The sequence below is a fragment of the Scomber scombrus genome, chromosome 10, assembly GCF_963691925.1.
Source record: "Scomber scombrus chromosome 10, fScoSco1.1, whole genome shotgun sequence".
Taxonomy (NCBI): domain Eukaryota; kingdom Metazoa; phylum Chordata; class Actinopteri; order Scombriformes; family Scombridae; genus Scomber; species Scomber scombrus.
Genome location: NC_084979.1, coordinates 12,823,542 through 12,850,249, shown reverse-complemented (window position 1 = coordinate 12,850,249; position 26,708 = coordinate 12,823,542). Strand labels below are relative to the sequence as shown.

At 40.0% G+C, this 26,708-nt stretch overlaps 1 protein-coding gene across 1 annotated transcript; it reads right to left on the bottom strand.

The window, feature by feature from the left end:
- Positions 1–277: 277 nt before the first annotated feature.
- si:dkey-178k16.1 (band 4.1-like protein 1) lies at positions 278–25,004 on the bottom strand. The gene is made up of 23 exons (XM_062426653.1): positions 24,933–25,004; positions 24,453–24,602; positions 18,633–18,737; positions 15,885–15,927; positions 15,679–15,754; positions 13,664–13,882; positions 13,461–13,548; positions 13,213–13,365; positions 11,981–12,078; positions 10,963–11,138; positions 10,500–10,753; positions 9,808–9,846; positions 8,670–8,699; positions 7,761–7,916; positions 6,357–7,451; positions 5,139–5,189; positions 4,459–4,860; positions 2,493–2,714; positions 2,231–2,332; positions 1,949–2,029; positions 1,716–1,796; positions 397–501; positions 278–283 (listed from the first exon to the last, which is right to left on the bottom strand). The coding sequence occupies exons 1-23, from the start codon at positions 25,002–25,004 to the stop codon at positions 278–280; spliced, it is 3,804 nt and encodes a 1,267-aa protein (XP_062282637.1).
- Between the last annotated feature and the right edge of the window lie 1,704 nt (positions 25,005–26,708).

Below are 26,708 nucleotides of genomic sequence, written 5' to 3'. Positions count from 1 at the left end.
CCAATCAAGGACCGTGAAATGTTTTCTTTTTTGCAGCACGACCTCCAAACCATTCTGCTGAACATGAATGGTTTCAACAGGGAAGTTATGCTTGAATACAAATAAAACATAAGAAATTAGACTTGAAAAGAGTCCCGTTTTAGCTTTGTGTACAGTATGTGTGTGGATGTGTGTGTGTACAAGAGGCTCCATTAGGGCGTCACTGGCAGTAGTCTATCAGTAGGGGTGATGGCAATTTCACATCTGGTCCAAAGGGGGGCACTCTCGTCTTGGGAAATCAAGACTGCAGATAAAAAGAAAAGATAGTCAACCTTTAAATCCTTCAACCTCAGAGCAGGCTGTGAGGCTAAATCTTGGCCAGATATTATCCTTTTGGAGCCAAGATGGCACCTGTACCTCTGATGTGCCGTGTCGATCCTCAGTTTCCCTGACAACAACTGCCTTGGTCACCTGCATGTCTGGATGCTGCTGCTTGGCTTCCTGTATTGCAATAGCCAGAGCCTGCAAACAAAATGTGAAGTATGTTTACTATGTTTAAAAATGAATACTAGGAGAAAATGTTATGTGGATTTCTGTTGATTGGCTGAGTTCATTCAAAATCCCGTATAAAAATCCAACAGTTTTGTATACAGTAAGACAATTTGAGTTTAATGCAGGCAAAGAACAGTTGATTTTTTATTCCTAAAAGCAGATGTTTTCTGAAATGACTCAACTGATCTGATATTGTTAGACTGACCCTGAGCGGCTGGACGATGCAGCAAAAGAGCAGTCAAAAGGCGATGGTACGGTGCACCAAATCATGGTTTTTTATTCACCAACACCAAAGTAACACATACATACAATGGTACAGGCATGGCAGTATCACCGATGAGACCTGACCAGCAACAAGGACAGATGGAAACTGGCGCCTTTTATACCCCCATCACTGGTCTGCTTAATTGGATGTTTCCACTCACAGGTTTACTAACAAAAAGATATTATCTCCCAGCTAATCCCCCAAGACAATATCACCCGCCTACACTTACATAATATTTATCCCACTGCTGTACACTCTATCTACTCCTCCCCAGAATAAACAAAGCCACTACAATAAATATACATCTATACACACCAACTACCAAACCCCCCTCTTCCTATCCTAACACTTGGTCTCTCCCGGAACCTTTAATCACGCATATTTATGTTGTCTATCAATTATCAACACTGGAGGTGCACATAGTATTATATAATCGAACTCCCTCTCTCCCTCAGGTGAAGCCGATTATCGCACCTGGCAGAAGACAACACACATCAATCCCAACTCATCATTACCCAATGGTTTAAACTGTTCAATAAAGATCAATGTGCAAATATGCAATGTGCAAACTACTAATAAAGTGCAACAATCACAATTAAAGTGTCATGTGCCATTATTAAAGTGCCTAATTAAATTGTTTGGTTAAAAGTGACAATACAAAGACCCAAATGTGCCATCTTTACAAGGCCTAAGCCATCAGTCATTAGTAACGAAGCGCTCTTCGTTACAGATATGTTAGCAAAAATATATGCCTGCAACACTGTATGAGGGCTTAAAAGTAGTTCCAACACCAACATAATACATAATGACAATAGATCAAAAACTACAAAATCCAAAATCAACAATCACTAAATACAGTGCACACATATATTCTCATGTCACTGTTTCCTCCGCAATTCACTTGTTCAGTGCAGCTCACCTGTTCCTGGTCTACATCATCATCTCCTGTGATTATGATCCTCTTCTCGATCCTGGTCTCTGAATATCCTCCTTTCACCGTCTGCAACACACAACAGCTTCTCTTTAAATAGCCATCAGAATTAGAGCTCACATTTCAGTGTACTCTGTCATAAAAGATGAGTGGACCTCCTCATGTTTAAAGAATTGTAAGTTAAATGCAATTTTTATATGGCTTTACTTAAGTGTCTCTACCTTTGTGACGTGTGTGGTTGCTGAGGTAACGTTTTCAGTGACAAGAATGGGCGACCCTGATGCCTCTCTTCCAATATGCACCTGAGAAAGCATAACAGCTGACTGCATTAAGCAAATACTATTAACAATGACATACATATGCACAAATCAGTACAGCTTATGAAACCAGCATAATTTTTCTTTGATATTTGAGGATATCCATTCAGGCACATTTTCAGGAATTCATGTCGCTGGTCTTTATAAGTAGGTTTAAACCCTAGAGAGCAGGAATGAGCATGCTGCAGGTGGAGTTAAAATTGGTGAGGTCCTCTTGTTTGTACTCACAGGGGATACACTCTGCCTCGTAGAGTAAGAAACCTCACTAAGGCCAGCGATGCCGTGATCCTGAAACAAAAAGTTTTTTTGTGTGACTTATTTTTATTCAGAAGTGACATACAACTCCACAATAGGATTGTCAGTAACAATAATCTGACAGTTTTTGTTCTAATCTCATCAAATATTCCTTCTCATCTATAAAGTGTTTCAATAAAATTAGTAATTTAACCTGATCCGTGAATTCCACAATGGTTGTGGTGACCTCTGACCCGTTGGGCTGGGTCTCCGTCCTGACATCCGTCTTCCTCACTGTTGGCGTGATAATGACATCACTGGCCTCCCTGCTCAGAGGTGGGATGGTAGCGACATGACTGTGTTCCCTGTGCGACTGCTCTCTGTCCACTGATGATGACACTGGCACTGACCTCTTTGGTTTTTTGGGTACTACAGGCTTGAGAGAAGAAAAAAGACACATTTTAGTATTTTCAGGTCAGACAGATAACTGTTGCTTTCTGTTCAAAAATATATGTAATATTTATTAAAGCTTCTGTTGCACAAGAATGAACAAAAGAATACATAAAGCAAAATGCAGTGGTGGAACAGGTAGTCAGATCCTTTACTTCAGTAAAAGCACCAATTTGAAAAATACGCTAAGATCCTGCATGAAAAATTCTACTTCAGTACAAAAGCAGTTAAGGTTTTGCTGTAAAAGAAGTGGTTTTGGTCCCTCTGACTGATATATTATTATAAATGACATCATCAGATTATTAATACAGAAGCATCAGTGTTAGAGCAGCATGTTACTGTTGTAGCTGCTGGAGGTGGCACTAGTTTGAGCTACTTTATATACAGTTAGCTAGTTTAGTCCAGCGGTTCACAAGTTAGGGGTCTGGTGCCCCAAAAGGGTCACCAGATAAATTTGTGGGTCTTCAGATGATTTGTGAAAGTGTGGATCATTTGAACATTTATTGAAATGAAACTATGTGACCCCAACTACACATTGCTTTTTCTAAAACGTTAAAAGCCAAAGAGGTTGAAAACAATTGTTTTCATCTTTAATAATATGTTGTAGTTTCAAAAGCTTGTTATAGTATCCTTTATGTCAAATCTTCATCTGAAAAGTAAATAAAGCTGTCAAATAAATGTAGTGGAAGAGTGAGTACAATAATTCCCTCTGAAATGTAGTGGAGTTGAAGTTTAAAGTAGCATCAAAGGAAAATATTCAAGTAAAGTACAGGACTTGAGTAAATGTACTTAGTTCCACCACTACTGGAAGATGATCTTTTATCCCAGAAATTCAATTCAATTCAATTCAATTCAATTCAATTCAATTCAATTCAATTAAGAAAGAAATTTTAAAAAGAAAGACAAACAGGAAGGAGAAAAGATGGAGGATCCCTCTTCATTTTCCTTCAGTGCTGCTTGATAAAGAGCATCAAACTCAAAACATGTTGCTTGTCTGCATATTTCATTACAGCCACTTACTTTATATTTGCCCTTTGTCTGCGTTTTTGTTGATTTCCGTACATCAGAAGTATATTCAATGTATATTTTAAGGTCTGGACTTGACATTATAGAGACTTTTTACAATTGAAGTTGTACAAAAACACAAAGAACAGACACTAGAAAACACACTGAAATCTGTGACAAAAACTTTGGGTGTGATCACACCACAACATGTTTTTCATCTGGACCATAGTGCAAAATGTCTTTCAGTACATTTAATTCACACAGACTACTACTGCATAGGCAAACTAGAGCTTGTTAACAAAACGTGCATGAACAGGTTGCTGCAGGTAGCCTGTAATCACACTTTGTTGCAGACTTGGATTGCACTAATGGGGTGATATGGGGTGTTAGAGGGTTGGGGGTAGGGGAGAATGTAAATGCAGTCCTTCTTCGGTAGTCTTGGCAAAATATGTCTGCACTGTACATTTCCAGTTAAAAACTTGTGTATGATATTCCTGAAAAATAAAACAATTTTCAGATTTAAAGATTGTTTGTGGTACATTGCAATTATGTTCACACCCAAATTCACCTGCACTGCAGTTTGATTGAATAAATATTTTTAGGCAGTTGTGGTGCCTTAAAATAGCACAGTTCTCAGCTGCCACAACTAATCAAACAAAGGGAAGAGACGCTCCTACAATAAGTGCTACAAATACACTTGATATAACACAGAACTTTGTCTCTACCTGCACATCAGGCCGCTTGACCTCTGGTCGGACCTCTTCAGCCTGGATTTGTTTAGCCGGGGGGCTGCTACTGGCCCCTCTGGACAGGGGAGCTGACACTAATGGAGGTGGAGGTTCAGAGGGGCCCTGTTGCGGGAGAAAATCAATTCCAAAGCACAGACCCCCATCAGGTGACAGGTCCCGCTCTCCTAGCTCTGTCATGCCCCTGGAGAACTCCTCCATGCCCGTTTGCAGGTCCGTGAGGATGGTGAAATCTACTTCTGCCTCCAGACTGGATGTAGAACTGACTGTGATGCTGGAACATTTGCGCTCAATGCCCAGGTGGGTCTCTTTCAGGTACGGGATATCATGGTCCTGGTCATCCTCCGAGACAGAGCCCAGACGTCTCTCCCATGGTTCCCTCTACAGGAAAGAGTGCAGAACACTTAACGCAGACCATGTAAAATACAAGTACCTCAAAACCCACAATACCAGCATGAGAAAACATTATAAATTAGATTTAGTTGTTGTCAGTGTTCACAGATTTAAATCCTTATTTTGAGTTTTTTTGGAGAGGTTTAACTTTTTTGATTAAATGTAAACTTGAAAATGTGTTTAATAGTTAAGTGTAGTTTGTTCGCTCATTTAAAAAGGAGTGGCTTAAGAAAAAAACAGTCTGGTGGAGCTGAGAGATGACTCACTGAGGCTTCGTTGAAAGGCTCCTCGTGAATAGCAGGTGTGGGAGGTGTCTCCTGTAGAAGAAAAACAAACAACAAGCAAACGTTAATATAACAAAGAATAAAGTGTTGATTCATAGAATTCAATCAAATGGCAATCATAATACCTATCTATAGCTAATATATGTGCAATTGTATCAGAAAAGTAGAGCGCAGAAACAGAGTTAGAGAGGTTTTTCTTGTCATTGTGTTAACATGTCATTCTGTTTACAGTGCAACACAGTGATAAGAACATTGATTTTCACATTTAGAGAAACCAAGTTTAAGTGCCCCGCTTTTAAGTTAATATCTTTACTGGGTGGAGTTTACTACATCATTATTTATAAATGAGAACACCTAATTCATCCATCAACTTGCTAAACATACACCATGAACATGTAGAATTCTCAGAGACTCTAAAGCTAAAAGGCTACTGTCAGAGGCATGCACATAGGGTACATTTCATAGATTGACATCCTTAGGAATGACCGCAAGTGCAATGGGAATGCCATGCACTGAAAGGTTTGGTCCCTTTCAGGAAAGAGGTATTCATATTTGTAAATGCAACATATGAATGCCTAAGCCCTGAAGAGCTTTGGCAGCTCTGCAGCCTGTGATTACATCTAATCACCTTTGTCATTTTTGGCTATTGCTACAGAGATGCCAAGACAGAACATTTGGTTCAAATGCCCTTCTCAGTCATTCACGAAAAAGATTTGAAATTATGTCAAAAAGAGGTTTCAAAGAAAAATGGTGGAAAGGTCTTGCGCTCCTTGCAACAGCAGCCACGTTTATCATGTGAGGATGTTGGAAGGAGAGACCGGGTGTTAACGTGACAAGTTAAGTTAAGGTGGTATAAGGAAGGACGCCTGAAGCTTAAGCAATGGGAACTTTGCTTAAAGGCCCGCAGGGTTCTGAAATGGCCAAGCAGATGTCAAGCTTTGCGGAGGGGAAGAAAGGGAAAGCAAAAAGCTCCCTGGGCCATGGACGTGAATTGAGTCGGTCAATGATGCGATGCAGAGGAACGTGAACTTTTGCCTTCTCATACACAGCCACATGAGTTCTGAAGAATGTGTGTGTGTGTGATTTTTTTGGTTTTGTTTTTAGATGATAAAAACAAGATTTGCACGACATCGCCTGAAGCTCATGCAATGTTTTACTTTCCGATGATTGACAAACAGGTTAGGGGTCAGATGGTTTTACCGCTTGCTTCCTCTTGGTCGTTTCTTGGCTGGGCGTCCAGTGGTGGATGTGGCTGCTGTCCATGTTGCTCTGTCTGTCTCGGGACCACTGTGTTTTCAAAGGAAGAGTCCGAGGCGGAGCTGTGGGGAGTTTGGAGCTAGAGTGGAGACTCTCATGAAAATTATCTTCATGTCGCATGTCTCCTCTTTTCCACTGACTTTGCCCTGTTGTATCCCTGAAGTCTCTGAGCTCTTGTTGTCCAAAAATCTCACTCTTAATCTGCTGATGTAGTTGAGTTTGCTGCTGATATGACATCGCAGCATCACTGCGGTATTTGGTGGCCGATGCGTTTTCTTTGACAACATCTGTGGAAGATTGCAGCACAGCATTACCATCCACTCTCCTTCCTGTCTCACAGGATCCATCTTTTGATTTTGTCATCTGCACATCCCCAGTCGCACTGAAGACGCCTCTATCGGACTGGCTTTGAGTTTGAGGGTTTACAACACCTTTGTTCTCTGTACTCAAAGATTTCTTTGATCTCTGAGGCTTGAGAGGAACTATTCTGGTGACTTCCAAGTGTGAGTTCCCAGTTTTGTTGCAATCTTTGTCTCCCTTGGGGCTTGAGTCTTTTATTTTCCACGTCTCGCGATGCTTCACGTCACTTTCAATTCTGCCCCTGTTGCCCTTTGGGAGAGAATCCGCAGATACAGGAGTTTCAATGTTTTTCAGTCTCTCTTGATGAATATTGTGCCCATACTGACAATGATTCACATCTCTGTTGTTCATTACACTCCTCTGTTTGTCATGTGGAGAGCCATATCCATTTTCTTGAATAGAATAGCTTGCTGATACAGAATCATGGTGGCCGTTAAGCGCCAATGTATTGTCCATATCTGTCTGGAAGTCTGTTTCCTGTTTTGGAGATGTTGCAGTTTGAGTTCTCAATGAATCCCACGGTGTTTGACAACTGTTCATACTTGCTCCACTCCCAGATGTTACTGTGAATGTGTCTCTACCCATAGGAGAGGTCTTACTCTTCTCCTCTTTAGTGTAAGTATCCAGCACTCCTTCATAAGCATCCTGCTTGTCAATCAATTTGGCATCACCGGTCGCCTATGTTGACATAGAGTAAACAGTTGCATTAGCCTAGCTAGATACACGTCTCCTCCAACTCTGATATTATTGTTACCCCACATCAATACTGTAAATGATCATTCATGTTAAAGAGCGATGAGAGGGGGACCTAAGATCATGATTTTCTGTGTTTTTTGTTCAGTACAATCAGCCTTTTAAAAGAGAATAGAAGGAGCAGACAGGATAGGAAAGGGATGTCCAATGCAATATTTTAGACAATGACAACATATAGAAAACTAATGGCAGTATTGTAAGTACAAAAAGTCGGGAATAGAATGTCATTCTTACTGGTCTTCGCTCGGGGGTTCCTCCAGGAGGAGTAGCTGAAGAAAGGCGTTTCTCCCTCTGGGCCATCTTGCTGTTAGGCTGTCTCAAAGCCCTCTTCAGCTCATTGATGCTGGCCTGGTGCTTCTGTAGAACATCCTCTGGCTTATCCAAGAACTGCTGCTTACACAGTGAAGGGCACACATCAGGGGCACAAATTACATTAAAATCTGAGCTCTAAATCTATTAGATTCTGGTTACAATTGTTTCCACTGTTGAACTAGATATGGATTCAAGTTGAAAATGAAGGTGAAGTGTTTTTATTTTAAAATACCCTCTCTAAGTCACTTCTGATGAGATTGTAGTGAAAGATTTTCTGTTTTCTGTTTATTTAATGGTGCTGTAGAATTGCTGTAGAATTAAATGCTGCACAAAATGGTTAGACAACAGAGGTCTTAAGGATGACAAGATGCAGATAAAGGCCTCATCCACAGATTCAGGTAAATCTGGAGGCTTGAAAATCTTCTAATCACATTGACAAAATTATATAATATTATATTTTCCTTCAAACACCCACTTCTACTCTGCAGTCTTTGGAAGATGGAGCACAACACCAATTTGGGCATTTGTCATTTGCCTTTGTATTTATTCACGGATCAAAGGATAGACAGATAACAAAAGATCTTCACTGATAATAGCGTTCACAAACTAGGAAACTGACATTCACAACAATGGTATTATTATATGTGATGTTAAAAAGTGGCACACCAATCTGTGGAGTGTGCTGAAGAAAAATTAGCCTGAACATTTGAACATAGCCTCCATTGCTGTTGCTGTTGACATTGTTTTAACAGTAAGTGACAGGCACAATGATAAGCACAGAACTCCTGGGTCACACACGGCACATGCCGAAATAGAGAAGACGAGCAGTACCTCCTGTTTGGGCCGAGGGGTGGCCAGATCCTTGTCCGACAGATGAGGGAGCCCAAGGTGGGGCAAGTGAGATGAAGTGAAGGGTTTTGAGCATAGCAGGAGGTTGGGGGTTGGGGGGTGGGGTTGTTTGGAGAACAGATGCGTGCAGAGACAGAGAGGCAAAATGCTGCAGGTGAGTCAAAAAGGCAGGCGGCCAGACAGACAGACAAACAGAAACAGTTGACTGTCGGGGCTTGGGACTAAGCCATTTAATGTTCTGCCAAGAAGACAGGGACAATCCATTTCAATGTCAGCCAATTGATTATTAATTTATAGACTTAACATAAATAGGAGGATTATTCCCATACTTCTTCATTCAAAGATCTGGTGAGAAGGCATTACAAAAACACATGAACAGTGAACAATGAACAGACTCCTGAATAATTAATGCAATGCCAATATTTCCTACAGTACCCTGTAACACTACCAAATTACCAGTGTAAGACTAAATCACAGGAATAATCTTTACCATCCAAACAAAAACTGAAATTAATTTGGGATAATCACAGACACAGTTTGTCTTAAATGCTGTTAAAATAAATTAAAAATAAACATCAATTAAACAAAAAATAATGAGATTCTTACACATCTCAGCTGCTTCACCAGGAGATTTGTTAACTAGGGAACCACCGATTCACTGAATCATCAACAGCGCTTAAGGGCCATCTGTTTATCCTGCTAATAACAATCAATCCCCTTAATTTCACACAGGGATACTGTTAAAGATTCATGCTCTAGTCTAGAACATGTGTTAAGCTTTTGAATCAGGAGTTTTTTAATGTTTCAGTCACTCTGGATAAGAGCATCAGCCACAGTAAATGCCTGTGAAGTATATCAAATATGAACTCCCACTGAAACTACTTCCCAGTGGGCAGACAAGAAAAGGAAAGACCAGCCTGAATAAATGTGTATTAAACATTTTGTGTCTTTTCATCTGAAGATCGATTCATGTGGTTTCTATGGATTACAGTCAGCTGGAATCCTGGAAATCATGACATGAAAAGAAATAACATTCGTGCTTAACCAACACAGAGTACGGAGCATGACCTACAACAACCAAAACCACACAGACAGACAAAAGTGCCCATGGCCAAAATACCTCCGGTTTAGAGTCTACAGGCGAGCCTGCCTCCTCACCCTGCAGGAGGGGACGAGGCAAAGGACAGAAAGGTCAGAGAGAAGAGAGAAGAAATTAGCGAGGTGAGCAAGGTGTGTTAACATTACAGCAGCGAAAAGAGAAAAACTCTTTGAGACAGGGTGTGAGTTAAAAAAACAAACATCCGGAGCAAAGAGGTTAAATTAGATGTTGGGGAGGAAATTTGAGGAAAAGTGAGTAGAGCTAAATCATATTGAGCATTCTGGAGAGGAGCAGAAAGTGTGAGAAATTAGGCCATGGGGAGAAGAAATACGGACAGTGATTACAGTCTCAAATGAAAAGGAATGTAAGAGAGACGGATGAGGAGTGTTAGCCAAATGTTCATGAGGGATTTTTCCAACTTGGGGCAAAGCTGTGTACTTCTACTATTTAGACTGAGCCAAAGGAACTACTCTGGGTTTTTCTGTACTGTCCTCAAAAGTTTGATATAATTCACACAGGAAAGGCAATATCTCATTAACAATGTCAGTGTTTAGTTCAGTTAATTTGTTGATTCATAATGTGTGAACTAGAATGTACACGTTTTGGGAATTTTTAACAGCTAGTCAAGTAAGTAAGTCAAGACAATAAGAGTTGGAATGAAGTCAGGGTGTGTTGTGTGTATTTGTGCAGTTTTGTATTCTCTCATTTTGTACCTTGAGCTCCAGCATCTTGGTAGGCGTTGAGATGTTGGCACCCCAAGGATGCCTTTGATCATGACCTCGCTCCTGCAGCTCCAGCTCCTGGTCTGTGTAATGGTCCTGGTCTTGGTCCTGGTCCTGATAGTGGTAGTGATCATGCTCCAGATCTAGGCTGCCTTCTTGGTCCAGGTCTTCTCTGGACATGAACTGTGTGCGTTCACTGGAGCTTCGCTGCGACAGCTGGTCCATACTGTCGCCTAGAGCTGAAGCTGGTTTAAGACGAGGAGAGGGAGATGTCAACCACCAAGACTACTGTGTTTAAGTTTTTACGGGACATGATGTGCATAAGCATAAAATCACTTCCTTCATTTATTTTTTCTTTGAGAGATTTCAGGCTCAGATAACACAGGGCTACTGAGCCTTACCCAGGAATCATGAGTCAACCCTGAAAGGAGACTGGAATAACTGAGTTTCTTACCTCCATCAATACTTCGGGGCAGCAAGTACCTCTTGCTAACGGAGCGGTCAAACTGCGGAGCAGGCCTGTCAATAAGAGCACTCGCCTGTCTGGTTTGGGCTTGGGTCCGCCCACTATAGCGGAACTTGGAGCCAATCACCAGGAAACCTTTGGGAGGCGGCTCTGGGGAAACCAACCTGCAGGAGGGTTCAGTTTATGTAAATCTGCCAAAAATATCCAGATTCTGCACCTAGTTTACATATTTTATTTTATTACACACTTGACAATAAGTTTTTAGGACAATTTCCAGAAAGGGGAGTGATGCAATTAATGAATAAAAATGGGAAAAAGTATTAAGTGTTACCCTCTCATTACAACATCTTTACAACTTAGATTATTTTCTGACTGAAAAAACTATGTAATTTTCAGTGTGTAGTTTGGTGTGTCAAATTAGATATTAGCATATTAGGTTCTTACTATAAAAAACTGTATAATGACTCCATTTGCCATATACTACCAAATTACATATCCCTTTCAAAGAAATACACTAAGAATGAGCAGTTATTTGGTAGTAGTTAATTAGTAGGGAAAGTTACCATTAGTGTCAGGAATTAAAATCTTGATGACTGCAAAAACCAACCATTTAAACCCAAGGAAATATTTGTTTATTATTGGAACTTTTATTCTCCATACTGTAGACAATCAGTTGTCTTTGTCTGTGGATGAATTTGACATTTCTGCATTTTCAACTGACCTGCTGTGAACTCAATAGAAATGAATTGGAATTTATTAATTAGACGTGTACTACTCCATTTAGCCTATAATTAGCAGCAAATTACATCATCCTCTTCAGGAACTTTCCTATTAATTTACAATTACATATTAGTTCTGTTCAAGTACTTCCAATACGTTATAGAGAACCTGGGGACCTGTAAAAATTTCTACCATAGAAAGTTATTAATGCATTTGTGTGATGAGTGTCACTTAAAGGATATATCCACTACAGTGCATGCAGGGTGCAACAAGTGTGAAGTCCTACCTGAAGAAGGTGTGGTGCTCAATGCAGACCTTCCACAATCGCTTCGAGGCCCGATGGTTGGGCAGTTTGAAGCCTATGGTGCTCTCAAACTGTTCATACTGAGCGGTGAGGGGAAGGAGTGGGGTGGTGGAGGCGGAGCAGAGGTGAACAAGAAAAGAGGTGTGAGGGAGCGAGTGCCGGGGAAAGATGGAGTGATGGTGGCAAGGGTGAATTGTGTTTACTCCACATCAATGGAAAAATCAATGTTGTTTTTTTCTGTTTAGTTGCAGAAATATCTCTGGCGTCTCCCCACTGCTGTGTCAGGTAGATTTTCCATCTCTAATCAACCTACAAATTAGCCGTTTGTGCACTTGCTCCATCAGATGTTCAGTGGTGTGAACAGAAGAAGCAGGGTTCTAATCAATACGTTATTAGCAATATAACAGGTCTTAAAACATTAGAAGGAGTCCATTAACATGAGGAAACTGACTTTTATTCCACACAAAAATTATGTGGGGGAAAGTTTAGAATAAAAGGGCTTTAAGACACACCCTCCATGAATACCCTCCAGGTAAATTTGAAGTGACAGCTGACTTAAAAGGATGGATCTAAAGAACAAAGTACATGCACAGAATAGCCTTGATACTCAGTATGAAGATGTCAATGTCAGTTTAACAGTGGATGTAAAACACACTTCCGATACCCTTTAGGCCACAGATTGGAGGGGGAAAAAATATGAGAACTTTAATCATTTTAGGGGGTTGAAAACCACAGAGAGTATAATGTGGCTGTAACGGTCCCAAGTAAAATCCTTCATGACTGGCTAATCACATTTAAAGTCACTGTAGAGGAACAGAGAAGGAGGAAAAGAGTGAAAACATGACCTTTTAGCCTCCTGTTTAAGAACGGTATCTGGGTGCTATAAATAATGTCTGAAAAAACACTCCTCGTCACATGGTTTTCTGCAGATAAAACTCTGAAGTAACACTTTTATCAAACCATGAAATGACTATTTATGCTGCTTGCAACGAGTCAAGAGAGACAATGATGTAATTTTAACAACTGTGAAACCATGAAATAGAAATGTGGAGTTGGCTCTTTACCAAATGATCATTCATTCCACTTGCCTCGGCTCTGCCAAAATGACTGTCACAAGCTGTTCTAGTGGGACTATGCATGCAGTCATTGTACAGTGAACTCCTACTAAGTCAAGCAAGATGCAAAAGACAAGATGATAATAGTTTTTTATTTACCTCTCCAGGGCGAATCTTGATGTAGAAGTTACTTCTTTTATAGGAGATCTTGAGGATCTTTGGCCAGGCGAACCGGTTGATCCTTAGACGGTCTCGGTAGATGAGCAGACCGTTGGCGCTCACACCGAGCATTATGTCAATTCCCTCTGAATCCTGACAGATGCAGGCATAGAGCATCATAAAAGCTTGAACACAAGTGTAAGGACATACTGTCCAAGTGTGGGAGTGCCTATGTCTTATCTCTGTACCTTAGCATGATGCAGGTCCACTCCATACATCGAGAGCTTCTTAGCATTTTCTAGAAAGTTCACCTCTGCGTCTGCTGGACTCATTCCCCTACAATACAAATACAGATGATTCATCATATCTTTGATATTGATACCACAAATCAAGTATTTGCCATAATTACCATAGCATTCAATTTCATTAATGAAGTCATATTTTCTCTGACCTGTAGTTATGGTGCAGCTCCATCACCCTCTCCTCCAGCTCACGTGTCTGGTTAGGGGCAAAGCGGAAGTCGTTGACATAGTCAGGACCATGTTCCTCAGGCTCATAGTCTCCCAGTTCAGCCTGGACAGTGTAGGAACCCAAAAGGGCGTGGGTGACAAATGAGCATGGCAGACGGCCGGACAGGATGTCGTCCCTCAACTGCAGGCACAGGTAGTATCTAAAGAAACACAGCAAGATACAGAGGTGCTGTTTCTCTTGATCAGAGAACTTCTGAAAGACCCACTGTTAGACTTGTCTGTCTCAGTTCTAATCTGAAATTGAATCAGAAGCACTACTATGTGACTGTGCCTAAACACAGAGCTGTTAGCATATGACCGCAAATTCTTTCTGTGTGATATATATATATATATTTATTTTTTTTACACGTGGCCCTCATCTGTTTCTCTCAAGGAAAACAGAGGATGAAATGGACTACAAAGTTCTTCACTCACTGAGCCAGTACGCTATGCATTATTTTGTTAAATGGTCACAGATGTAGGACATAACCCCTGCCATTTATATTTTTTCTATCATATAGATACAGGTTTGGTCTACTCAAATTACCAAAAAAGTGTTTTTTTACTTAATCGCCATTGCAACTTGTTGAGGTTTTTAGATCTCTCTTCACAATCCCACCGGAGTTGTGGAGGAATTTTCTTTGTGGTGCCCAGAGAACTGCAAAATAGCAACATCTCTTTCCAGAAACAATTTCCCAGTTATCCAGTTTTTAGGATAGTCCACCGCCCTCAATGTTCATCCTGGTGAAAACTACATAACAAGGCTTTTTGGCGCAGTGTTGCTTCAGTGAGAACAGCTCTTACCAGAGTTTTGTGGATTATTAAGACTAACACAGTAAACGATTTTATGTAAATACTTTGAGCACCACAAACTACAATGTTTTAGACTGGTGCAAGTTTCAGAAATATCTTGCATAATTTGTTTTTTTTGTGTAATTGTGGTGAGCAGACCTTTTTAGCAGTTCATTATTCATTATTGTTTCTAACATTTATTCTTTCTGAAATACAGAGAGATTTATCCAGTGGTGATATGCTTAGTTAAAATGTGTGAACTCGTTTGGCAAAGGCCATGCACCAGACGTTCATTTATATGTAAAAGTTCTGCTCTGCAGGTTTAAAGGGGACTTATTATGCTCATTTCCATCTCTAGATTTTAATTCAGGGACTCCACTAGAGTAGCTTTGCATAATTCACAGTTCAAAAAACTACTTATTTATCTTATACTTGACCTTCATGCAGCCCCTCAGTTCAGTCTCCTTAAGGCCCACTCCCAATGAGCGCACTCTGATCTGATTGGCCAGATTTCCAGGAGCCTGCTGAGTTGCAGCCGTATCAGCATCATGTTTAGTTACACCTGATGAAAACCCAACATTTTCTGCTTTCCTGCTCTATATAAAGCTTTTAAATTACTAAATAACAGTAGAATATGTAACCATATAAAGAAATCCGTCACGAGTTGACATCACCTCATCTCAAAAGTAGAAAAAGACCTTAGTATTCAAGGAAGTCTGGGGCCACTGATTACTTCTACAGTACATACGTTTACCTTGTGATTTGACATTTAGGCCACTTTTAACACGAACATCCGACATTGTAATATTATATATATATATATATATATATATGAAAGAAAATAAGGTATGCAATAGGTAAATAATAGGTCCCCTTTAAGTGTCCTGACCACATGGTGCACAAGCAAGGCACCAAACAATAACTAAGATGGTACAGTTCAACAATTCAATACATATATATTCTACATAACAGAAATAACCAATGAGCAATTATACTGGGTCCTCTCACGTATCTGCCATGCTCTGTCTATAAATCTTTCAAAACAGTCCAACTTAACATTTTACCTTTAGACAACCAAAACAAATCAGTTTTTTTTTACAGCATCCATCTATTAGTTTGCTTCGACCTCTGACTTTAAAGTTCTTGTTGTTGTATTCTGACCTACCTGGTGATGTCTTCAATGAGCACAGATGGGTCCGGGGGGTAGAACTTAACAGAAAATCCCAAATTCCAGAAGCCAACTGTGGACAAACCACCAGCAAGATTGTTTTGTTAAGGACTGCCTGCTCATTAAAATACTGCATGTGTGTGTTTGGATCAATTGAACTGCGGGTGTGAGACTGTGTATATGTGTGTGTCTGCTGCACTTACTCCGAATTTGCTTCTTAATCTCTTTGGAGGGATCCAACCAATTCTGATAAAGAAATAAAGAACATTTTCAACCTCTACATAATCATCCATTCTCACATTTTTGAGAGCCCTTTTAAGTACTGCACCTCGTTCTTCCCTTTTTAAATCAATTCCATCGTTAAAAGCCAAATATATTCACACTACAAGAAAATGGATAAAGGCTTCTATAAACACTGAAAGCATCAATATTGGGGCCATAAATGCCAGTTGAATCTAGCTCCCTCTGCTTAATGTCACTAGAGCTTTCATTGTGCTCTGCAGACCACGTGCACCATTTTTAAAAGGCCATACTGTTTAATCAAATTTTAAAAGGTTAAAGGCCATGTATGCCACTCTTAGGCTGTAAGTGGTTAATCATGATTGAAAGGGCAACTGGGGACTCACTGCTTTAAAAAAACTGGAAATGACAAACTGGTTTAATCTATCGTTCTGAAATATGTGTTATAATTGAATCAAAGCAGTAAATAAACTATTACAGGCAGTTCTTCCTCTCTCTCACACTTATCAACATGTATGTTTGGACTTGGACTCTACATATGCTGTAATTGCCCCCACATGTTATGAATAGTAGTCACTGTGGCAATCAAAGCTAAATTAAATACTAATGTACTTCTGTGTTTATGATGAATTGGGGATTGAACCAGAGAGACATCAGTGCAGTTGGTTGCACATCTGATATTACACAATAAACACACTTGTGCTGCCTGACGCTTTCAGATCATGGGGGATTCAAGAAGCATGTGGAACAGTACTGTACCAATGTTAGTCTTATCATTTTTGTTTTTACTGTCAAAAAATGTATCACTTCCACAACAGCTGCACAACTGCAGTGGAGGTGATGATGCACTACAACAGTATACACCATAACTACATGCCTAAATGCCTCTTTACAACATGAGTCAACTACAACACTGGTAACATTTTACAGTTACATCCCTGTTTTAAGATAAATAATAATACCCTGCTTTGAATAATATTTTTTTCAGAAAAACAATTCATTTACACAGTCCTTAAAATGACATCATACCTTTCTCCCTTGGCTCAAAACTAGTTGTGATCACAAATCATGTTTGTAGGTACAGGGCTTGAACAAAGATTTAAGGTGAACACAGAGGGTACATCTCAAGCCTCTTAATTGCATTTCCTTAACTTGTATTCTTTCCTTGCATCTAAATCCCTCCTGGCGAGGATGCATGGAGATACGTAAGGAAGACATGTGAGGTGAGGGGAAATGAGGAAATGATTTTAGAGAAACAAGACATCCTTTCTTCTGAAGTGGCGTATCACAGCTGGATCAACTGTCAGTCCACTTTAAAAACTGCAACAACTTTTAATGGAGTCTGTGTCTGCACACATGTGCACTTTGCTAATACTAACAGAACACCACTACACTACACATACTAACATGTATCACTGCCATCTCAGCAGCATGTTACCTGTTAGACAAACACCTGCACATTAATCAAAACCTGCATTCTGTATTCATACTGTGTACCGTGTGCTGCTCAGTGGCACAGGAATCATTTCTATTGACAGAATGCCTTTGTATTATTTATTAATTATTTGTGTCTATATATATTGATATTGTGATTGTGAATGCATTATTTAATAACCCAGAATATGATTAGGGTGTCTTCTGAACACTAAAAATGTATTAAGCTAAATGTAAAATGATGTAACTTATCAGACTGCACGCTCAGGAATTTTCAGTCTCATACGAATGTAAACTACGATAAATTATGTAAAATATAAATGTGTTTAAAATTCTTGCTGACAGACTGTCTGAATTTTATCCATAATAAAAAATTATGGGAGAAATCAAAGTTCATAAAAAGACAAATTATTCTAATAAATTAAGAAAGTTGTTTATGGTTCTTTGATTGATTGGACTGAGGATGAACAGATGTTTAACTGGATGGTGAATCAGAAAACAAATAAAATACAAAAGTGATCCGTCTCCACTCCAGTATTGACTGCAGTGATGTTGCGATGTATCAGATCAGTCTGATTAGCTGCAGTGTCAAATCAATAACGGCTTTCCAACAAGGGGGCATATCGGACAATAAAAGACTTCTGTGAAGGCTGCTCTCATACATCCTTCCTCCTCAGAGATTCCTCCTTGCTCCTTGATCCTTGCTCCTCAGAGCAGAAATTAGAGCTTTGAAACAGTCTTCAAAATGGTGGACCAGAACAATTTCCGGTTCAAGTGAGGTTTGAGGAGTGAGGAAAGATCAAATAAGAGACTTGAGATGTACCCAGAGAAACGTTGCCCCCTCAGCAGATGAATGCAGAACCAGACTTCTTCTTACATCATTATGAACATTGAAGCTCAAACATTCAAGTGAAGTAAGAAGATAAAAACACAACTTTATTTTTTTTATTATGAAAAAGTAACTAAATACAGCTTTATAGTGTAGATTTTTCAGAAATGTTGCCAATTGACATATTAAAGCTTATTTTATGGGGAAGAAGAACTAATGGTGAATGTTCCTCAAATATAATTTACAGGAAATAAACACAAATTGATACAGGAGAGTTTCTACTTTGAGACAAAATTAGTGTTCTCAGTTTAGTTTGAATGTTGTTGCATTCAAGACACAGCCATGCAGGTACAGATCTTAGCGGTCAAGAGCTGCAGTAAATGACTATGAGTCACTGTGACATCCCCAACAGTCTTTAATGGTGTGTATGTGTTTGTGTGCGTCTGACCTTGGTGTTGTCCGTGTCGTAGTAAGTCAAGCCAAAGTAGTCCCTCTCCAGCAGGTTCAGATGGCCACACACCATGTCCAGCAGGGTCTGTCCCTTGGCAAATTTCTGTCACACACACACACACACACACACACACACACACACACAAACACACACACACACACACACTTATAAGAACACACAGAAGGTGGGCAGGTAACATGTTGCAGTTGCACTTATATCCCATACTCTAAAAGACAAAAACAAGAGGAAAGGGTGTTCCAATGTAATCTAATAAAGTTGCATAAGATGGTCTGGCATCCAGTGTAAAATAAATTATTTGTAAGACTGTGTGGAATGGCATGCATTGTATTCAGTGGTTGGTTGGTCTAGTAAAATAATATTTAATATTAAGTTTTATATTTTATATTTAACAAGACAAAGTAGTCAAAAATATCTGTAACATAAAAATGCACCCCAATGGCGGTCTGTGAGATGCTTCCAGCTCTCAGTCTGTCGTCTCCCCTGTTGAGTAGGAGGAGCATCCCTCTGTATGTCTATATAAGGGGAGAATTTGCATTTCGCATCAGTGGTGTTTCAACAGACCACACCTATTTTCTCTCCAGCCCTTCGGGGCTGAAAACAAGGCCTCTGTGGGTTGCACAGACGGCCTTGGCAAATGCTATTTCCACACACACATGCACAGACACAGACACACACATGCCATATTCATCTCCAAGGGAAACCTGGCTCCTATGGCGACAAGGCAACCAAGCAGCTGTTACCATGGAAACAGAAGTAATAGGTCCCTTCTGTGTGTGCACGTGTGTGTCCTCTCACTTTCTCAATCTCTGGTTACTACAAGGCCGCCACACAGCTTTGTTCAGCTCCTCTAGTAAACATTCAGTTAACCTCTTTAAAAAATGAAGAAAAGCTAATTCATGAACCATTTTAGTAACATGTCTCTCAATCAAATGAATAATAATCCACATCTTGCTGCACTGAGGCGGCCGTGGGAAGACTAGTGAGAACAATGCTGATTAACAGGCAGAGGCTGCAGTCAAGAGATTTTTTGGGGAGTGGCGCATATATTCGATTTTGCAACAAAATGAAATTGCAACACATCTCAGGTGGTCCCCCAAGCATAGCAACCAATTCAGGAGCTGTTGATGAGATTCCGTTGTCGCTCCAATTGGCTCCAATCACATTTCTGTAACTAGTTCTGTGGGCTGATTGTGTTAGCAGCCATTTGGTGTAATCCTAGAAATCCATTTTGCTGATCGCCTCACCCATGCAAACAAGATGAGGAGAGACAGACAATGTGTGAATGAGTTAATGGCTGGCCGTGAAGAAAGTAAATCTATTAAACTTTGTCACTTTGACTAATGAAAGTAGAGGGATCACACTGTGTAATCAAATAGATAGAGATTTGTTAAAGTTAGCTAGAGACATAGTCATTTCTGTTATGCAATGTAATGTGTTACAGTGCTTAATATTTACAGTTAATACTAACTAGAAACTATGTAATAACCTACTCAAATTAAAAGTACATGGTACCATTGCATTTGCCTGCACAAATTAATGTCCAAATTGTGAACTATTTCAAAGTATAAATCAATTATTGCACTTCCACAAAGTTGGGGAACATGCAAGAGACAAAGACATTACTTGCCAGTTCAGATTGGTGTATATTATTACCATGATGACTAAAAGGGATAGTCCAGTGATTTAGTACTGTGTTAAAAGGATGATGGAAATTGAAGCAGAGTCCATTCTGATTTACAGTTAAAAACTGGAACTTGCTTTGCCTAAGATGCCTGAAGCATCTTTGATTAAACCCACTATGTCTGATAAATGCCCATAAAATCATCCGGGTTATTTTTTCAGATTTTATAAAGCTGCCCCCAGAGCCACAGATGACTTTTACAACCGCTTTCACAGGCTGAGTAGAACTCTTGAGGATGAGTAAAATGAACTTCATGTATAAAATAGATAAAGTACAATGTCCCTTTAATAAATCTTGGAACCAAGTTGACACTGGACTCAAGAATATGGTTTAACAGTCCTGTCACTTTTTATGCACAGTTCATTTAAAGTAAACAAACATTACAGTCTTGTACTTCACACTGGATTCATTAAGCAACATCATATTTGAGGCTACCATATGGAGGAAGTAGATGTGAATTCAATTAACATTTAAATTGTAACACTTAAGGGTGGATGGACGGAATATCCTCTCTGCTTACAGAGTAATTTAATTAATAGCTTCAAAGCTGGTTATAAGGCATAAGACACTTGAATGTCATTGTATGCAATACAATTACTTTTTGTGGCAACCCTTAGAAAACAGCAGCAGTAAAAACACTAAGAGATAAGTAAAAATAATAAAACATAATAAATAATAAATTATTTACATAATTTATAAGAATGTTGTTTAAAAAAGATGTATTGCACTTTCATACAACTGAGGTAATCGTAATAGTGGTTGTTTCACCAAGTTTGAGCATGGCAAGTCGGAAAAAAGCTTCAAAAACATATTTGATATGTTCAAGTTTCTAAAAAAAATGCATTGTACAACTCCAAATGTAATCAAATGTTTAAGAGCCAATTGTTGCTCAAAGGGTACCACAGACAAGCTGTAGAGAGGTAAGTCAGTCTAGAAGTTACAGAGACTGCCCTCCAACCAAACAAGTTGAGCTCCAGTGCTGGCAAATATACACTCTGAAGTTCCCTCGAGCAAGTTTGTGAACTCAGTTGAACCTTCAGGGCTGAAGCTGACTCTGCACTCTGACCTCCCATGAGGAGAAGGAAGTGAAGAGCAAGGCTGCAGGGAAATGTATTAGATTGATGCTGTTAAATTGTGAAGAAATGATGCAGGATATACTGTAGATTTATTTCATCACTCTTTCAGCTTTTTTCAAATGAGGCCGAGCTTTGCGACAGTATCATGAATCTTTCATTTGTTTTTAAACTTGTTAACCGCATAACCTCACATTTATGGAGCTGGTGTTTTTTCTCTGAGGAGGAACTTCAAATGTAAGAACATTGGAGGCTTTTAGTATGTGTGTAGTTGTAGAAATGTATCTGTTGTCACTTCTTTACTGCATGCTTGATTGCTACTGCTGCATCTGTCTCCCAAAGTGAAACAGGAAAAAAAAAAGTTATAGAGATGATTTGGTTTGGGAGATAATAAAGTTGTGCGTTAATACTCTCCACAACTCATGTGAAAAAGAACCACATTTAAACAGTTTCAGTGCAGGACAGACTGAAATATCAGTGGCGCAGAATTCAGGAAAAGCAGATCCAAAACAGCCCTGCCTCTGCAATAAAGTAAAAAGCTCACATGGTTGTGTGGTTAACCAGCAAAAATGAAATGAACCATGAAAATGAACATTAACATTTCTCGGGTTGGACCTACAGAGAAAATTCCGTTCAGCCAAAGTTTAAGTCGTTTAAATGCGGGTACAATGGTCTCCTCAGGATATTATTTAAAAGGCCAGATGTTTCATTCAAGAAGGTTTTAAAAAAGCAATAGTGTTCCCAGCTTGTAGGCACTTGAGTAGGCAGGTGGTGGGGGTCTTGCTTTGATAGTGTGGCTTCAGGTTAAGGACTGAGCAATGTAAATGCACTGTGCTCAATCAATATCCATAATGTCGTGAGCCAAACATCAATAGGAGACTCAGGCTGCTTCTCTGTGTTTTTATGATCAGGGGCCCCGCTTTCTCGGTCGACATCATGACTGTAATTATAGTAATGATTTTACTGCATTCATCACTGTGCCCCTGCATGTCTTTTTTTTCTCCAATGCAGACTCACTGATCCACACACACTCATACATACTACAGTACACAAACAAGCAGTCCTGATATCAACCTCCTCTTCATCATTCTCTACTCCTCCTCCCCCACTCTCTTCATTTTTTCCTCCTCCTCTTTCCTTCTCCCATTCTATTTTCTCCCCGGTCAAACATAAGAGCACTCATCTGTCAGCTGTATGGATTTCCTGTCAAAGTCCAATACCTCTAGTGTCACTGCCCAGGTGACATGAATGAATGTGTGTGTGTGTGTGTGTGTGTGTGTGTGTGTGTGTGTGTGTGTGTGTGTGTGTGTGTGTGTGTGTGTGTGTGTGTGTGTGTGTGTGTGTGTGTGTGTGTGTGTGTGTGTGTGTGTGTGTGTGCATGCAGGAGACACAAGAAGGGGAAAAAGGGGATTGTGTTGAAGGAGAATGTGTGTGTGTGATACCTCAGTCGGGACTCCAGACATATTTCTCTGCGTGCAAGCTCATGTAAGTAAAATATGTGAGGTCACGCGACAGGCAGTAAGCCATAAAAGGAATATAGTTGACAGGAATGAGGTCAGGTCGTCAACAAGATCATTCCCGTCACACATCACTCTCCATCATCAGCAGCAGCCAATGGGATCCTAAGCATGGCTTTAATGTGATCCGTGGCGGCTCTCTAAGTCCTGTCCGGGATCTCCCTCTGGTGCGGAGCCACACTCGGAAGTCATTTCAGTTCAGGAGCTGATTAATTTTCTGCAGTACTCAATCATGATGAGTGTGGGGGCTACTGTGAAATTCAAATAAACCGACAATGGTGGGAACTCACAACCCTGCACCCAAACACAAAGGGATACAGAGTCACGATTCACAGATGCTTGGGATTGCTCATCTGAGTCTTCCATCCCCCACAATGCAGAGCTTGTCTCACCTCCCTCCACCCATCACTCCCCCTGCAGTGAGAATAGCAACAGAACTGTATTTCCTGACTCAGTAGCATGTACTACCAAGGGAAACTTAATCCCACTGAGGTGTACTGTGGTGTAGTTGCTGAGTCAAGGGCTCTGTTCAAATGGGGGAGATGTACACCAATTTCTAAAAACATTGTATTTCTTATCACCCTGTACAGCAAGATATGAATTTAAAGCACATGTGGATTTGTGGCATGAATAAACAGCCAATCTGAGTTTAACTAGAGCAGCAAAACAACCTTTTGAAATGTATTATTTTCTAATTATGTTTCTGCATGTTTTCAGAATTGCTCTCTCTGCTAAAACAATTACCAAAGCTATTTGGAAAGGTAGCTCTGTAGTTGTAAAGATGGAAGCAGCTTTAAAGTATAATTGCGTTTTATGACAACTTGGGTTTTTTTGCCATTTTGGCTATAGTTTTTATCGGTTATGATAACTGTGTATCCACTAAAGTAATAACTGAGGTCCGGGACCATGACCCAAAACAAAGTCTAAAGGAGTCAGATGATTACACAGGTCGTGAACTAGTCCTGATCCAGGAGGACCCACTCACAGATCATAGGAAATCTTTTTTAGCAAATCTATAAACTGAGAAAAAAAGCAACTGTTAAGTAACATAAACATGATTTATTTTGACAAATTCGGACGTAGACGATAGTCATGCGTAACTGAAATTGAGCCCACATGAATGTTGATAATAGTTATAGGTCGATGGATGTAGCATCGCTCAGGAAATCTGTGTGCGTCTATGGCAAGTACTATGAGTCAAAGTTGGACCAAAAAGTCCAAAACTTTAAATAAACTTTGATGGATGTTTAAAACGGACTGTTTGGATAATGATCCTATTGTTTGACAATAACCTACAATAACATTAACCTCTCTGATCATCTGACTGCTCATGTCTTACATTGTCTGACTCTTCTAGTGATGTTCCACATCTCCGCAAATAACTTAAAGTCCAATGTTATTATTACTGATATAAAATAAGTTGCGAGTTGTAATAATTTGTTTAACAAACTTTTGTAGTAAACTTTTTCATATGGACTGATCAGTTATTTTCTTCATCCTTGACGATCAAAAGTAAATAGCATACCTCAACTGCTGTCTCATAGTCTGAGCCGTCGAGTAAATTCACTTTGACAGGGACAGTCTTGGGCCTTTTGTTGGTCTTCTGGGGGGATTTGGAGGCCTTGCTAGGGGTCTTCTCGGAGCTATCATCCATATCCCCATGATCTTCTGGAACCTGGTAGAGAGAAAATCCTTCCCTCTTAGCAAGTGAGCATCAAAACAATGTCTTTTGTCTCTGTTTAAACATCTGAATTCTGAGTCTCAAGAGGCATTGTGTACTTGCAAACTGATTTTAATCCATAATCTTTGATCATGTGAGGCAGTCATCAAATACATGATGTAGTGTGTGAGCTGCTACTCTAAGATGTTGAGATGTTAAGTTGCTGGCACAGGCAGAGGGGGCTAGATGCCTTGCATATCAAACAGGATGCTGGAAGGCCCCTGAGTGATTGAGAGGCCTGAGTAAAATGATCTACAGCTGCTGTGAGCTCCACAGCACTCCCACCTGATTGGTTCTCCTGGCGTCACCCTCCATTGCGCTCTTCATCTCCCCAGCCAAAGCCTTCTCTGTTGTCATAGAAATGGATTGCAGTCCTGCAACCACACACAAACATATTCAGTCAACATCAAATATTTTCCTGTTCTTAAAACTAGTGTGGAATACTTAATTTACTGGTGCTGAAAGTCTAAATTGCCTATGGACTCCTGAAGGATTTGACTCATGAGATCCGTAAGCAAAACACCTTCCCCACCTTGTATAAAACATACACTTAGACTGACTCGGGATGATATTTCTGTGTAATGACTTGGCCACAGAACAGAAACTTGTGATGACATCACATCCGATTTCTTTTGCAGCTGACAGCTACTACAGTATGTGGTGTTTTAATTGGCCTGTACGGCCATGCAGATTGAGTGTCTGGACGGCGAACAAGACAAAAAGGGTAGCTCAGCTAGTGCTGTCTCACAGCATCCCACAGGAGCACTCTGCATGAGGAGTGCTGGCTTCAGGACGCTCTCCTCTCACACTAGCAAAGGAGATAGCAAAAATTACATCAGCCAGAGAGCCCTGCGGGCACCGCACAAGACAGCAGACACACCGAGATAGAGTGTGAGAGAAAAAGAGAGAGAGAGGTGGAGACAACAAGGAGGGAGAGGGCACTGGGAACGTGACGACAATCTGAGAATGAGACAGGAGGAAGGAGAGAATAGTATCAAATAAAAGGCAGAGGTTATGAGGAGAGAGACACCTGGGAAGAGGAAGCGAGGGCGACTAGAGAGTGAGACATACAGTGCAACAATGCTGAGACAATATTCGTGTGAGACAGATGAGGCTTCTCATTTGAAGGTGACCAGTACTATGCTCGATCTGGACTTTTACACATTGCTCTTTTTCTCTGGGCGGCATGCAGTAAAAGCTGATATTCAGATTAGGTGGTACAGCAAAGAGAAACAAATTATCCGAGATAAAGCCTAGAGTCAATCTATAGCTTTATTATGAGAAGTGAGCACGGGGTCACGAGTTTAACATTCCTTCTATGTCAGCTGAAATTTTCCTAGATAACGCAAATTATTTTCATCAAATTACAGGGTGCATACTTTCTCAAATTTAAGCCATTTTTGTTGGTCTGATAGAAATATAGGGTAATAATTGCCAAACTCTTAGGTTATTCCTTTCCTCAAGTGTATTGTTTTTTCTTGGAATATCCCCAGGTTTTAGTCTCAAGAGAAAGGTTGTGAGCAAGAAATGCATATTCTAGCATAATTGAACAATTTCTTCCTAACAAAAATGAAGGAAAGCCTTGGGCTGACACATTTCCTTCATTTTTATATAGTTTAAGAACTGGAGAGCACTCACTACTTCATTAATGACTCCCTATGAAGTGTTGAATGGCCATAAAGCCATAAATAGAATGTGCTTTTCACTTCAAAGCCACAGCCATCAAATAGTATACTACAATTTATAACTGTTGAACATGAGAATATAACCTCCTCTCACAACATGTTTGTGACAACATTTGTAAAATAAACCTTGAATCTTGACTGTGAAAAATCTGAAGAGAAAAAAAAGAAATAAGGTATGAGGTTAATGAGAGGAAAGGATTAGCAAGGAGGGGACATGGGAAGCTCTGATAAAAAGCACAAAGCTTCCGGGGAAAGTCGTCATTAAGGAGGAGCGAAACACAAGCTTAATTTGGTGTAATAAGAGCCATTGAAGTGTTTGTAAACAAGTAAGTAAGATATGGTAGTATTTCCCAGCAAAGAAGAGGCCCTAATTAAC